This window comes from Opisthocomus hoazin, chromosome 3 (genome assembly GCF_030867145.1).
Source record: "Opisthocomus hoazin isolate bOpiHoa1 chromosome 3, bOpiHoa1.hap1, whole genome shotgun sequence".
Lineage (NCBI taxonomy): Eukaryota > Metazoa > Chordata > Aves > Opisthocomiformes > Opisthocomidae > Opisthocomus > Opisthocomus hoazin.
This window is the reverse complement of record NC_134416.1, coordinates 45360537-45376451: the sequence shown is the minus strand read 5'-3', so window position 1 is coordinate 45376451 and position 15915 is coordinate 45360537. Positions and strand designations below refer to the sequence as shown.

Here is a 15915-nt window from a genome sequence, read left to right as displayed (position 1 = left end):
TGTTAGCTATGCCCTGGTGAAAATTATTTTGGCCACTAGAGATGAATGCCAGCAGTCTCTGGAAGGAGCGTGTTTTAAAGGAAGCTGGCTTTTGCAAATGGATCTTCAAGCACATACTACCCGCTTTAGTACAGAGCAGAGCTTCGGCATCTCTTGTAGAAGTCAGCAGAATTGTCGGTGTGTCGGGCATGCCAGTAGCTGCCAGGAAACCAAAACCTGAACCCGTTCCCCTGCTTGTGTGACCACTGCCAGCATGTGGGTCAGCAGCATGGCAGCCTCCTCGGCTGGTCCACCACAGCCGTATGTCAGGCGGGCGTTAGCTGACGTGCTTGGCCAACGCATCCCCTTCCTGGGGCCTCTGCCCATCAGTTTGGCCAGCGGGCTCGGGGAACCCAAAGGTGCTGTCAGTTCCCACTAACCAGCTGGAGGGTAAGCGAATTTCGTCACTTTGTCCATCAGCCATACCGATTCTCTGTTTCACAATTCTTGAAATCATAGTTGTTTCTGTTTGGTGACAGCTGCTGAAAACGTACGATGCAAATTCAGTGAGCCTTTGGCACGTGTCAGCTCCTCCTGCTTCTGATGCAAATCCGTTATCTACCGGCTAGCACAGACATGTGCGTGGTGGCTGTGGTCAGGGAAATGATATCAGTTGGTACTGAACATACTCACATCCTACCTTTCAAACTGGCCAAAGCTGTGTCACACAAAGAGTGTGTCTTCTTTCTTGTGTAGTACTGCTACTTTTGTTAATTCTTCTATGATCTACAACTTCATTGGCAACTCTTATCCTCTTCCTTCTGCCTTCTAAGGCTACGAATTAAAATTATAAGAGACTTTAAATAAAATTACTAGATATTTTTGATGCACTGCTTTAATCCCTCTCTCTCCTCTCTTCTTCCAGGAGAAAAAGGAAAGTCCTAAATCAGAATTAATTTTAACTGTTATTTGGCATTGGGAGATTTCCACTGCAGTTTTGCCATAGTACTTTTCTAGTTTCTTTGATTTTTCATGATACTTTCTAATGTTCTAGGGCATAATTATATATGTTACTTTAATAACTCTTCTTTTTCCCTGTGGGTCTGCTTTGACTACGTAGCTGCTTGACTGGGGCAAGAGCAATACATTTTTTCAGCCTTTCCTGACTTTGTCTTTAGGATACGGACTGCTGCAGACTGAACATTGGTATTACACTGGACACGTGACTATTTCACAGCAGTTTTCAATTGCCAGATACAAAGGGTCTCTTCACAGACAGTGTCACGTGAAGATGAACTCTCTTTTTGAAAACTGTGATGCAGAAGTATATTTTATTTTATTATGTGTCTGGACATTATTGAAAGGAACCAGGTTTTGGTTAATCTCAGACCAAAGGCAATCTTGTCCGGATCAAGAACAGGTGTTTGCTCCAAACCTTTCAAAAGCGCAGACTGTTTTTCGTGAGGCCGTTCCCTGGGAACGGAGAATTGCCGAACCCAAGGCAGTGTGAACCTCAGAATATGCTCCATTATTTCCTCTGCTTAAAATTCACCAGCAGGATGCTCCCTCCCACCCCCAGCGCTTTGCACTCATTCCCAGTCCCGTTGTCGGGCTGCTTTACCTGTTTTGGCAGGCCGCTGTTGCCCACCCACCGAGCAAAGGACGAGAGAGGCGGCCAGGATGTCGCCTCCACAGCTGGACCCTCGGGGACAGCATCCCGGCCCCAGAGCGGCCCCGGGGAGCGGGCGCAGCGGCTCAGCACCGCTTGTCTCGCAGGCAGCAGCGATGCAGAGGGGGTTTTGAAGCTGCCTTGATGCATGAATCCCTGCCTTCTACTGCCTGCGGTTTCACATGGAGTTTTGTAGTACGGATCCTGAAAAGAGTGAAAAGCCACATCTGTCAACACAAAGGGAATTCTTTTAAAAGTATACCCAAACTATCTCTAAGTAATAATTTCTACATGATTCTGGTTAAAAATAGGGCAGGAGAGGATTGGGTTCTTAGCCCAGTTTTTCTCAATATTCTGGAAATTGTAGGTCATATCCTTTTGGGTTTTTCCCCAGAGTGGACTTCATTTGTAACCAAATAAAAAATAGGCTCAAATTTCAATACTGATTTTCCACTTACATTTTTTTCCCATTTTGCTTGCCTGCTTTGAAGCCAAGTGAGGATGTGTGAGTTTGGATTTATTGAGTTTTCAGGTGTCTTATAAACCACCTTTACCCACGAAAACTGTCCTAACCCAGTTCTTTCTTTTCCATCCTGTGTTCTTACCTCTTTGTCACTAGTGACATGTGCACCCTTGGCCCTTTCAGTGGAGACTGAAGCAAGAGCAGGCATTTCAAAAATTCTCTGTACGATTTGCATGTAGTCTTCTCCATCATTTAATCATTCATTTAATGCGAATGTTTTCCTCGGTCTTGTCCTGTTACTAACGTACCCCTGCTCATACTTACTATTTGTAACACTTTTTGTGCATGGGCTCTTACAATTTTTGTCATATCGGGGTGTATTTTAAACTTTCTTAATTTGGCCTTATCATTTTCGGGTGTTTCTGACCACATAAGATTTGGCCTTATTTTTCATGTCAGGCACTGTCTTTGCACTAAGTGTGATTTGCCCTTGCACTTGTAATTGCTGGCTTTTTTAATGGTGTGTTTTTCTGGAGACTTTTTTCCTATGAGGTTGTACCTGTCAACCCTCCAAGCTGTTTAAAATTCGCTTTCCAAACAAAAAAAACCCAACAACTTTATATTTGGCCACTCTTTCATTCCTTTTCATTTCCATGCCACTGCTTCATGATCCCTGTCACTTAGTTTTCCTTCTCAACATGATATAAAATGTTCTCAGCACGATGTAAAAGCTTCCTATCAGGCTGACGCTAAACAAACCCATCTGGCCTCTTCAGTGTTACACATTTTTACATACAGCCTAGGAATGCACCAGCAGAATCCATGACGTGTGTCGCCTCACCCCCCTCTCTGCATGAAGAACCAGCATTGCAACCTATGAGTAAAACGTGGCTTGGTTGAAATAACACTCGCAAAAGGGGATCACAGACCTTGGGATGGGAGTTGAAATTAAGCATGTCTTGGAGTTAAAAAACAGAGCTATGAAGGAATTCAGAATTTCTCCCGGTTTTTAGAAAAAAAAAGCCCAAAAAAAGGAAATAGCTGAGTTTCATCTTTTGAAATAAAGGACAGAACTGCCCATCCCTCTACGTGCTATTTCTCAGCAGCTGTGATGTTTCGCCAAGGAAGCCTCTGAGTTGCGACCAATTGACCTTCTCTGAAGGTGTAGCTCTTCTGTGACAGCAGTGTCCCCTCCTGACATGCTGGTTTGTTAGGGTCTTGCCTCCCTGCTTCAGAGTCCTCTGCTGCTTTTGCTGCTTTCTCCAAATGCCTTCAGAAGCTACAAAAAATGGGTCAGAAAGTAGGGAACGCGGGTTTTCAAAGCATCGCTGTTTGCTCCATGCTTTTGTTACCATTTTCTTTCAGGATTTTGAAAGAGTTTTATACCTGTTTGCGAAGTGACCCATAAGTGTTCCAGAGAGTTGAGTAATTACGCTGTTTTACAGGCAGAAAGAGCAAAAACGGAGAGCAAAGAGCACTGCCAGCTGAAATCATGCCCCAGATGGGTGACAGAGCCATCTGCAGAACTGTGGCTCCGAGTCATTCATTTTTTGTGTGACTTTTAGCTGGAGTTTTACAGTATGGAGGCTGTCTCGTAGAGTGATTGATTTCTTCCAGGAGCTAGGGAGTTACTCCTCGTTCTTACCCCAGTTACAGAGTTCCTAGTATTCAGAGATTTGCTGCCTGGTTGGTTTTAAAAGGATTCAACCTGGGCATTTCTAGAAGCGTGTCAGTAGTTCATTGAAGGTAAAGGGGAAACTGCTCCCTTCTTGGTGGTAACAGTTGTGTAGGCAGAATCCTCCCTTCCAGGACACAGGACATATTCCAGAAGCCCAGATCAGCTTTCCCAGCCTGCTCCTGAGTAGTAGTTACGTGTAGCCGAACAGTCTTGGCAGGTAAGCAATGATCATTAGAAGAGGGAGAAAAAGGCTTTAATTTTCTTTTGTTCCCATGAATTTCTCTACATTTAACATATCATTTGGCAAGGAAAACCCAACAATTATCATAAAGGGTTATCACATGGGCTCTGGCACCCATTTCCTTGATAAAAAAATCATCTTTATTTTTTCCCCACAAGCAAAGGTTTAACGTGACCAGATGTGTGATTTCAGTTGTCCAGTTGCTGGTTTTCCCCTCTCTCTCCCATTCAAAATTCCTTGCCCATTATCCATTTCCGCTTCTTTCATGCCCAAATGCTCATACATACGTGGCTTCCCTGAGCTTCTCTGATTCAACACAGTCATAACCATTGTCTGAGAATTTCATGGAAATCGAGTTTATATTTCCTGAAAACATAATGGACTGTTTGATGTCACATTCTTCGTTTTTGACTAATCAAATGATGACTTAAGTGAGTCTAGCACAAACAAGAGGAAACAAAATGGTCTTTCCGATGGCTTTGCTTGCTTGGACTTGGAAACTAAATATCACCATCACAAATGTCTCCCTTGTGAAGTGGTTCTTCATTTCCCAGCCAGCAGTTTGTCAAAATGTTAAAGGAAAGTTGGTTCCTTTGTGATGGTTGATGTGCTTTAGGTGACATGAGCGGAGCTGTCTGCATTTTGGTCGTCGTATCTGCCAAGCCGGCCAATCCAGTCTCAGCATTGATCTTACAGCAAATCCTTCCCGTTCATCTCGCCTTCCTCCCCAAACTCAAATAATTGCAAGGGGAGGAGAGAGGGGCAGAACAGGCTCTGAATCAAATGCTGCTCTTCTGTTTCTTTTGTAAGTCTCTGGTAAGACTCTCTGTGTCAGTTATTCACTGGTAGCTGCTTCCTTTGCTATAAAACATCTTACTTATTTCTAGAAAAGGTCAAATGCAGGTGTTCTTCATTCTCTTCATCATCGGAGTTTCTTTCTGGTTTAGTGTGAGAACCCCCCTGCGTTGTGCAAGGGCAATGTAACACTCTGCTCTGAAGAACGTATTGGTTTGTGAGAAGAGGTTTGCAGTGGAAGGAGGTGGGAGGGCAAATGGCTTTATTTTTCCATTGCCTAAACCGAAAAAGAGGAACGAAGACCATGTGGTTTTGTGTTGTAAGCGGCGGCAGTGTGTGCCTTCGCACTGACCTTCGGGGACTGTTTAAAAACAGATAAGTAGAAGTGATGTTAAAGTTCTCTTAATATTTGGTCGGGTGCTCCTTCCTGCTTTACTGCACGGCCGCAACGACGCCCTCTGAGAAGGGATCCGTGCACTTGTCTTCTCCCGAGGAGGAGAGGAGAGAGCCCACGTGCGGGTGTGCTGGGGACCAGCACTGGAGAAGGACCCTCACTGCTTCCTCAGCAGATCTGGGGGCTTGCACGTTCATTCCCCAAGCCACGTGGCTGAGAGCAATCTGGCTGTCTCCCAGCCACAGGCGTCCTGGAGAGGTGCCCGCGGCATAGCCTGGACCGTGGGCCTTGTCTGGGGTCACCCATCACCAGGGTCTCACAAGGAAGAGGAAAACTGACAGCTCACAAGCACTGGGTTCAGTTTGCTTTTTTCCTAGCTCCTCTAAAACTTTAGGACAGAATACAATCGACGCATCAGTTTTACTGCTCTGCGTTTAGAAACTGTTATTTGAGTTTCTTTTTTTCTGAAAAGTAAAGCGTTTTTTCTTTAGAGGGGAAAAAAGAGGCAGTCTGGGCAAATACTGAAAATATGACCCCCGGTGCATATTTTGAGGATATTAATCATGTTTAATTTGGTTTGAAAATTAATTTGGGCTGCTGAAATGCAAATTAAATTTACTTATGATAGTATCTGAAAGCTGGCTGTTGCCAAACACTCCTCATTTATGAACAGGTACATGTTGTTGTAGAAGAAAATAAAGTTGTTTGCCCTATTTTAGTAATTGTTTCCTGATTGTCCAGGCCTATACTGGGTAAACAGAAAGTTGTTGGGCTTTTTTTAACTCTTATCTGCAATGTTGCTTCATTGGTCCTTAAAAGAATATCTGTATCTTGTTGAACTTATTAATTCCTTCCATTTTCCTAGTATGTGGAAAATACACTGGTGGTTAACTTGGGGAAGAGAATATTTTAGTAGAAGTCTTAGGAACATTTTAATTCATATTTTGTTTCAGGAAATGTCTCTAACATATATCTCTAATCCTGCTAGCTGCTATTCACCCAAGCAATTCTTTTGAAGCTGCTACTGTAAGTGTAGTTTTGCAGAACTGGATCTACGCTTAGGTTTTCCATGGCAATTACCCTTTCCATGCTTCCATCTGAAAAATGCTCCGAAGATACTGGTCATGGATGAATGGATGCGACCCTGCTGATACCTTGGAAGAACAGAGGGGTCGGACCTGCTGATGGTATCGTGTGGTGTGGAAATATGGAAAGAGTTGTTTCTTTGCTTACAGATTGCAGAGGGGATGGCATACATAGAAAGAAAAAATTATATCCATCGGGATTTGAGAGCAGCGAATGTGCTGGTGTCGGACTTACTGATGTGCAAAATTGCTGATTTTGGACTAGCAAGAGTCATCGAAGACAATGAATATACAGCAAGGGAAGGTATGTGTTTCTCTGTTTGTATTTAAAGCTGCAGCCTCTGGGAGGCAGCGAGGCTGTATCTAACAATAACATGGTCACCAAGGACAGAAAATGCCATGATAACTTCCTGGAGACAGCGTTCTAATGCTTCAAGAACTTTAAAAAACAATAAGGAAACAAATAACCTTTCTGTGCTCCCCAGTCTTGTTGAAAAGTTTATTTTAAATAATTTTGAAGAACAAAGAGAACTGAGAGTGCTTAACTGCATGCAAGTTTTTCTGAATTGAACAAGTCTGTTGCGCAGCCACAGCTTCCATCCCACTGAATTAAATGCCAAGAAAACGTGATCTTATTTTCTCTTCACATCCTTCAATGCCAGATGTGCCTCCTTCACTTAGGGAAAGGAAGAAGCCCTATGGGTTGTAGTTCCGCCTTCAGTGGAACCGGTCACCTTCTGAAGCTGCTTTAGGCACCGCAGCGTTGATCTGCATGTTCAGCAGCGTTGCTGCTGCATGCAGGGAGACGGAAGGGCTGGCTCAGGTCCCCGGGGGTTCAGCACGCAGAGGGGAGCTGGCATCGCAGCAGGGTCAGCACCGGCAAGAGGGGCAATCATACCGGTAAAGATATTTGTCTTTAAAGATATATGTGTGTTTCCTCATGTTGTCAAGGATCCTTTCAAGCAGCGCGTAGTCAGTTTGCTGCAGTGCAAAGTTTTTGTTTACACTTCGTGCACAGATTGCGTTGGGGTGACTTTTCGGAGCAGGTTTGCTGGCCGGCTTTCCCCCTCTGGCTTTAAAGACAGCACATCATATTTTCACACAGCCTGGGTGGAAACTGTGGTAATGTAGGACAGGAGTGGAAGAACTAAGGTGTGAGGAAGAAAGAGAACAATGCGCTACAGCTGAGATTAAAGGAAGGTGAGCTTTTCAGCAGTCACTAGGTAACAGGAATTCAATAGATCAGAGGGAAGGGTCTGATTAAACAGTTTTCAGAGGTGCAGAACCCGTATCTGTGGTTTTTAGCTAGCTCTGGACATTGTATGTTGATTAAATGAACCTTTCAGGTTATAAATTCTTTATACCGAGTTTCTTTTATGTGTTTTCTACCATTCAGAAAAGTTTCCTAGCTTACCTGGTATTTTGTGCCAGAATGATAGAGCAGGCTGAGAAAGGCACAGACAGAATCTGCGTGTATTACTCTTCATTGTCTGAGGAGCTAACGTAATATTCCCCAACAAAGGCTGCTTGAGCTTTTCTTATTTAACTGGCAGGAGTGTGCTTTTAGATGGGATTTTCTGGAATTGGTTAATTAGACATGAAAGACATTATTTTAAGATAGGACTTTTAAAGATGTGACTTATTACTGCTTTTGCATCTATGGCTGAACATGATGCATGTAAAGTGTATGGTGAAGCTCAGCTGACTTTCTTTAAAATAGGAGAAGTTAGTTACAGGCTTGCAAAGTTCCAGGCAATGGGAATTGGAAGGTTGTTGCCTGGTGACTGGGCAGAAGGAGAAGTTGGCTGTAACTTTAGCAAGCATTCACCATACCGAAGAGTCGAAAGGTGCTGCGTGACTTTCGGCACCTTATTTGCACCTCTGACGCAGGACATGCAGTGTGGCAACGTCCATCTTGCAGCACACCTCTGCTGATAACGCGTGGACAGCAGGAGTTGCTGGTAACTTTGCTGATCTAGGGGCATCCCAGGCAAGTCGTGTAAGGCCGTTTAGTGACTTGATATTGAGTGTTTAAATTTGCCTTTGACTGATTGAGACTGTGCTTTTTTTTAGGTGCAAAATTCCCTATTAAATGGACAGCACCAGAGGCAATTAACTATGGATCTTTCACTATTAAATCTGATGTGTGGTCATTTGGGATTCTCCTGTATGAAATCGTTACGTATGGAAAGATTCCTTATCCAGGTACGGGCACGTGTTTATACCGTTCCTCTGTATTTATACTTTGGTGTTAAAAAGCAAAGAAAATGCGCAGGGAAAGAGCTGGCATCAGACAGTAGCGACAGCAGTGATTTGGAAAATGTCCTGCAGGTAATGTTACTGCTTTGAAAACTTATAGTCACCATACGTGTAAACCGCGTGCCTCTCTGGGGTAAATTTTAGCAAACAGACTAAGGGCACCATGAACGTGTGGTCATTTTTATATATTCAAAAGGTGTTACAGCTGCAGCGAACACTGCATTGTCACAGATCCCGGCTTTACGGTCAGCGGCTCGGTCCCACAGCGAGGATGCAGTGCTACAAGTTCTGACGGTGCTGTGTAAGCTGCTGGGGTTTTCAGTATCGTAACGTGTGAAAGTACTCAGAAAGCATGTTTTCACAAGCAATTAGGCTGTAAGAATTTGTGAGTGTTAGCTAATCTAAATAAATATCAAAGCAGACGTTAACGCATTGTGGACGTACCCCTAGGAATATTTACTCTTCGTTGTTCCATACGGTTCACGCACGAGGTACCACAGAGGAGTACATCAGTTGTGGCTGCATTAAGTAGCTGTGAAATGGTTATGTACTTTGTGTTTCATTTTTCTTTCTGTTAAACAAAATATGTATTAATGTTCCCAGCACACAGAGACAGCTTGCAGGAAGGGTATTTTGATGCACACAAAGTTGTTACATCTGAGGCATGGCTGATTAACTCTGGGCGGCAGATTGCATTCATTTAAGCTTACTGAGATTATGGAAAATTTACCTAAATTCTCTTATCTTGTGGGCAAGTGGGGAAAGTACAGCCATGTTCACCCATACAGTACATCTCACAGGTGGAGTATCTTCTGAGAAGAACCCTTAGGATCCTGCAGTTTACAGGCAGTGAAGGGAGAACAGATATTTCATCCAAGCAACGCTTTCCCAGCGCTTCCAGTGCAGCAGCTCTTGATGTTTAAACAGCGAGAACATTTTCCCCAGCACTCTGTGAGCAGCTGGAATTCTGCCTCCTGAGCTGCCAGAGACAGCAAAGGGGCAGACTCGAGTCCCTGAAACGACAGTAGGCTCAACACCTCTGGGCACAGGGAGACCGGACGCCCCACGAGACACGGGCAGCGGGGAAGGGGTGATGGCAGCCAGCTTTACGCTACGTTATGGAAGAACATATCAGCTTTCCATACAAGAGGGAGAGCCAAACCAGACGTTCTCATTGCTCGGTAAGGCTCCAGTCCAGGGAAGCACTTAAGCTCAAGAGTAGCCCCCTTAAACTTCCAGAGGTGATAGGGCTGCTTGCACAGCAAAGCGTTTGAACATATGCTCCAGGCTGGTTTTTAGGTAAGGGCTATAAAATACGTGACCGAGCAGCAGGTCCTCCCAAAGCTATTCTAAACAGTGGTCACCTCCCCAGGGAGGGTCAGATGGGAGCTGTACGCAGCCCAGCAGCGCATGGTTCCTCCCACAGCTGGGATACTTATTTTTCCCATTAGCACATGCCCATGTAAACAGACAGTTGCCTCCGCTGAGCTGGGCTCACAAGGTGATTTCTGGATGCGTGAAAATTGTCCTTGCCTGAGCAAACCTACGAGCTCACCTGGAAACCAGCACTACAAACATACAAAACCCAATCCAATACTTAATTCTGCAGCTAAGTCTGCTCTCTCTTTACCTCTGTAAAACATACCATATTTTTATTGTAAGAACAAAATCAGTCTGTACCTCCATAAAACATATTTTTCTTTTAAGAACAAAATCAATCTGTACAGCAGACACTGTACTGCTGTACTACTGTGGGAAAATATCTCTTCTAGGGGAAGTCTGGGCAATATTTTTTTCAAATATGGGAGCATTTTTATGAGCACCATAAACAGGCCATACACTGTGGATTCGTTTGTCAACCAGCAATTAGAAGCAGAAGCCTCTTGAGTGCATACTGGAAGATTTTAATAGTTTGCAGGCATTGCTTGCATTAAACTGGAAGAGGCATATACGTGTATTTTACATCGAAGTGTGAACTGAAATAGCCAATTAGACTGAAAGTTGATACTGAAGAATCAGAAGGACAGAAAAATAAACGGGTGACCAGTTTACTTTACATGAAGAGTTGTGACAGTTTGGGGCAAATTACCCCAGCATGGCAAGAGTAACTTGGTGATCGGCTGCAACCAGCAGCCACTGGAGAGAAACTGCAAATTGATTTTTCAGTTCTAATGGGAATGCTTCAAAATATTATTTTCAATTATTAACCAGCTCCAGCAACTAGACAGTATCCAGCATAAAGCTGTATATGAAACAGTTTGAGTTGCAAGTAGTTAATACCTGTGAAGAAAATCTAGGCAGGCAACTTGGTAGGAAGCATTTCCAGGCAAGAAACCTGGGGCTTTTTTGACCTTTGTTCTTAATTCCAGCAGCTGTTTCTCTTCCTGAGAAACTCAAAGCAATTAGTGGGACTATAATTTTAGGAACCACCTCTGAAATATGAAACAAGTATCTCAATCTTTAGGCAAATAAGTTGAATTAGTTGTTAAAACTAATTTCCTGGTGATTGTATAGTATGTCAAACACTGGCAACCTCCGTACTTGGATTTCAGTTATGTCAGCTGTTCTGCACAAGATCTGCCACCTTCTATACGGTGGGGTTCTTCCGCCGTACCACTGCTTTTTGCACACCGGGTAAAAGAATCTTAATTTCGGGACAACACGTTCACCGAATTTCCCAGGCTCTAGCACAAGTAAATGTGTCTCTATATGTGATGCTTAACAGGTACCACGGTGTAAATTAACAGACATGTGCTAAACCTTTAGAGCTAACATCCTTTGCTAGCATTGAAGAGGGTATAAATGTAACAAATATGCACGTGGGATATATTTATTTTACTGATTAGGATGTAAGAGGGTATTTAAGAGGGTATAAGTGTAACACATACGCACGTGGGATATATTTCTTTTGCTGATTAGGATGTAGTTTTGATGGGACAGGTAATTCACTAGCCACAAAAAAAAAAAAAAAGGAAAAAAAAGGAAAAGTTAAACAAGTAGCTATTTTGAGAATACTGCACGGACTGTGGGTAGACAGGTGAGCTTTTTTGTTTTAAATAAAACCCTAAACATATGCAAGTGTGTTCGTGACATTGTATTGACTGTGGAACTGACTGATAAAAGTCTTTTGCCTCGTGAACTTAAATGGCTATTTAACAGATAGTTTTCCTGCAAGTTAGCTGAAACACAGGCTTTGTCCTTGGCATTCAGAGCGTAACAATCAGTCCTGCAGACGCTTGATCTAAGCACAATCCTGTCAAGTGCTTAAACCCACAGAACCAGCCCCGTTCTGTGCAAAACCCAGCAGCAGCAGTCCTCATGCATTACACATGGTTAACTAAGACTTCGCACAGTATGAATAACTGTTTTACTGCATAAATTATATACAATCCATTTCTTCAAGCTCAAGCAGTCCGATCACCGTTCTCTATAAAATGCTTGATCAACTTTCTTCCTGTATTTATTTTGTCTTTATATAGCATTAATTCCTTATTCTGTGACAACATGCCGTTCCACTGCTACCTTCGAAATACTGGTTTTTCTACACGTGTGCAATGTTAGCTCAGAATAACTTCACTCCTTTTTCCAAAGAGGAACTGAAAATATAAAAAAATGTGCCCAAAGGAAGCACTCTGATCCAGACCCAGATTTTATGGCTGACTATTTCTAGACTAGGTTGAAGCCAAAAGGCTTGAACTGAAGTCAACTACATGAGCTATAGTCATCTTGAATAATCAAAGTACTTATACCGGATAAAGTTGTCATTTGGTTGTAATTCAAACATGTCCTTACCTGCCAAGTGGCTTAAATCATAGCTTTAGTAGTAAGATAACACGCACAACGATGTGCACAGTCTGCAGCAACAGAGCTGCACAGACACGAAGCGGTCGGGGGAGCACCACATCTGCATCTCCGCTACCGACCTTGCTCGGCGCAGGACCCGTCCTGCCTCCCCTCAGCAGGGTGTAGCTGCTCTCCCAGACCTCCGGGGAACTGGTGTGAGCTGGAGCAGTGAATGTCATGCACGCACCCGACCGGCGGCCGACCTGCCTAAGAAAACCCATGAGAAACTGTAGTCCTAGGCAGAACTGCACCACATGGAGTATTTAGCCTGAGGAGCGGCCAGTGGCTGTGGGGTCTGAGTACCCTGCTCAAAAGGGAGGGTCTTCACTGCTGGTAACAAATCTCTAGGCTGAAGCACAGGTGCTACCTGCATGCCCAGCCATCGGGAGGAACAGCATTCGCTGGAGTACAGAAAGTTTAGAGTCTGTGTCCTGGAGAAGGTAATCCTGGCACAATTACCCCACAGGCTTGCGTAAGGTTTGCAGAGGAAGGGACACGCTGAAAGGCTGGTTTCTGGGTCGGAAGGGGTGAGCCTTTTTGTTGGCCCTGGCATAGCTGACCCGCTGAGAGTAGGTGCTGAATTCCTTCTGAGAACCAAGATTTCCAGGATTTAAAAAAGGGGGAAGTGGGGGGAAAAAAAAAAAAACAAGGAGGAGGCTGGAGTCCAGGCAGGCCTCTCACGTGACGTTAGTTGGTGTGTGAGGCTCAGGATGCGCTTCTGGCAGTGACAAATCTTATCCTCTGCAAGAAAGCCATAGCAGGGAAGCAAAGCAAAGCTCAGCACAGCTGGCGAGATGGTTTTGCACAATAGGAACAGGACGAGGAAGAAGGGAGAGGAAGTGACTATGTCCAGTATCTTGCAATCAGCAACACTTACACAAAAGCTGATGTAGAAGAAAATCTGAAGGCGTGTTGCTCCATCGGGCAGGGTGGCTGGCAGTGTGGTCAAACAGGTGGGCTGCTCTCTGTCTCAGTATGGACAGGGTCCAGGTCGAGCAGGTTAGCAGCTCTGCAGCTAGAGACAAAGGCTGACACCAGGGTGGGCTTCTGCTGGGAATCTCACCACCACTGAAAGCAGAACAAACGGCGGCAGGACTGGGCAGAGGAGCAGAATGCAGCTGGCTGTGGAGACGAGAATGATGATCCCTCCCACAGCCCAGTTAGACTTGGCACTAAAGAGGTCCCTACGCTCAACTGGAGAGATGGAACTCTTCCCCTCAGGATTTTCAGAGCAAGCCCCTCGGTGCTGGTGCACACCTCGGCCTTGTTAATTTAACTCACATTAGTAGCCACCTTTAATATGTAGCAATAGTCTCATATTATTGGGTGAAGGTCCTTAGAGTGAAGTAAATAAAATAGAAAAAAAATCATGTCTTTAGGAATTGAGATCATTTCATCACAACATTCTTTTTTTTTGTGGAAGGTATGAGCAATTCAGATGTGATGGTTGCTCTTCAGCGCGGGTACCGAATGCCACGCATGGAAACCTGTCCAGCTGAGCTTTATGATATCATGAAAACATGCTGGAAAGACAAAGCAGAAGAGAGGCCAACATTTGATTATCTACAGAGTGTGCTTGATGACTTCTACACAGCAACAGAAGGGCAGTATCAGCAACAGCCATAGAACAAAGAACACTTTTTCTATTGACATGGATCATTGGCACAGACTATTATTTGGACAGACTGCTCAAACCAATTACTTCATGCGTTTGGATGTCTTAACTGAGTGTGGAAGCTGAAATGCTGAAGGAAAGAATAATTCTGCACAGAAATAATAATGGTTTTATTTGGTTAAAACAGTTCCTCTAAAGCTTGAAGTTCTCTTTAAATGCTCTGTGTTTCGCATCTGCAGAAACATCCCAAAGCAAGCAGGCTTTTTGGGGTGGGGAGGGAAAAGGAAGGAAAGAGATCGTGCACTGGTACAGGCTGACAACGCCTGCTTAGGAGCTAAGTCATGCAATACATTACAAGGAGACCTTTATAAAACGGGTGAGAAGATGCACAAACAGCTGTTTCCAAAAGAAAAAGTCATGAAGGAGAACATACAGATTTAAGATATGGTGATGTTCATAAATAATCTTTTTTGAAATACAGCATATTGTGAAAATTATTTTTATATCCTTGTTATTTCACATTAGTATCTGGAGTACTGTCACCACTTGTAAGACTTTCTAAACAGTGTCATGGTTTCCTTTAAGGAAAGATTATGTATGTAACTCTTTACACTGAAGATTATTCTGTTTTACTGCTGTATCACTCATACTAAATTTAAAATCATTTTTCAAAGCATCGCACAGCCATCACAGATGCAGACATGTAATATGAACATGCATGACAGCAGAAGCAGCAGCCCACCTAGCTCTGTGTTCAACCTTCAGGTTCCCACAAGGCCAAAGCCACCATCTGAAGTCCAAGGGAAAGCACAGGATTTTGAAGGAAGTTAATACATTCATTGCAGTCACTGAGACTGTTACCAGTGAAAATATTTTAATCTTAATTTTTAATCCTCTGTGATTATTCAAGAATATTCCTTATATTTTTGCTGCTTTAATCAACTAACCTCAAATCTGTTTTAAAGCTAAAACTAGCTCTAGCGCTATCAAAAACAATTTGTGGAAATATGCAACAGGATACCAAGTTACACTGCAGTGACACTATAGGTTTGTTGCTCAGTACATAAATCTAATTCATAACAGTGAATGCAGTTTGCTAAGCTCTACGTGTACACATTGAATTGTTCTATCCAATTACCAAAACAGCTGAGCTAGTGCAATTGCAATGTGACTGCAGCACAGATTACTTCTTTTTTCCCTCAAAGTGACACCGGTTCTTACAGTAAAACCCAGTACATCTTTGCCACCCCTCAGCCCAATTATTTAGGCAAATGGTACTTTCAGAAGCTTACAGACTTTTTGACAAAGCTTCAGTGTGCCTGCAGTTGGAGTTCAGCAGCATAAATACTAATTGCTTTTCTTTTCCATTGGCTTCCTTCAGTCAAACTGTGCAGTTTAAGCAGACTATCAGTTAAATATGTAAATAGTTTCTATTGTATGGTGATTTTTAATTTTAATAAACAACTTAATTTGAAGCAAGTTGTATGGCAGTAATTTGAGATAAAACAAATTGCTGATGTTCTATCCAGAGGGGCAGCTTCACATGGAACAGGGGAACATCTGCTCATCATCACTAACAAGAATAATGGATTCTGCTTCCCTCACACCCATTCAGCTTCAAGAAGCTGAAAAGGACTGAAGCAGCCATTTCTGCATCCTTGTTGGGGTTTCTTTTTGGTCTGCAGGGCAGGAAGAGAGGAAGTCAGTCCTCAGCTGTCATTTAAAACAGCTTCTCAAAAGTCTTTAATGTAATAGTAACACAGCCCATTGCAACTCTCTGGCAAACATTACAGTTAAGAATTGGTCAGTACTTCACTACAGGCTTCATTTTATTTTAAAGGAAAAAAACAATAGCTTGAGCTAATGTAACCTTGTCTTTCAAACCATTTCCTGT

The 15915-nt window shown here is 43.4% G+C and overlaps 1 protein-coding gene across 3 annotated transcripts in view; it reads left to right on the top strand.

Moving 5' to 3' along the window:
- The window catches only part of LYN (LYN proto-oncogene, Src family tyrosine kinase), a 53889-nt gene extending 38393 nt beyond the window's left edge, over positions 1-15496 (top strand). For all 3 annotated transcript variants that reach the window (XM_075416134.1, XM_075416132.1, XM_075416133.1), the window contains 3 exons: positions 6455-6608; positions 8378-8509; positions 13830-15496. In XM_075416134.1, the coding sequence (XP_075272249.1) occupies positions 6455-6608; positions 8378-8509; positions 13830-14032 (489 nt within the window). In that variant the 3' untranslated portion in view covers positions 14033-15496. The remainder of the gene's footprint in view (positions 1-6454; positions 6609-8377; positions 8510-13829) is intronic.
- Positions 15497-15915: the final 419 nt, after the last annotated feature.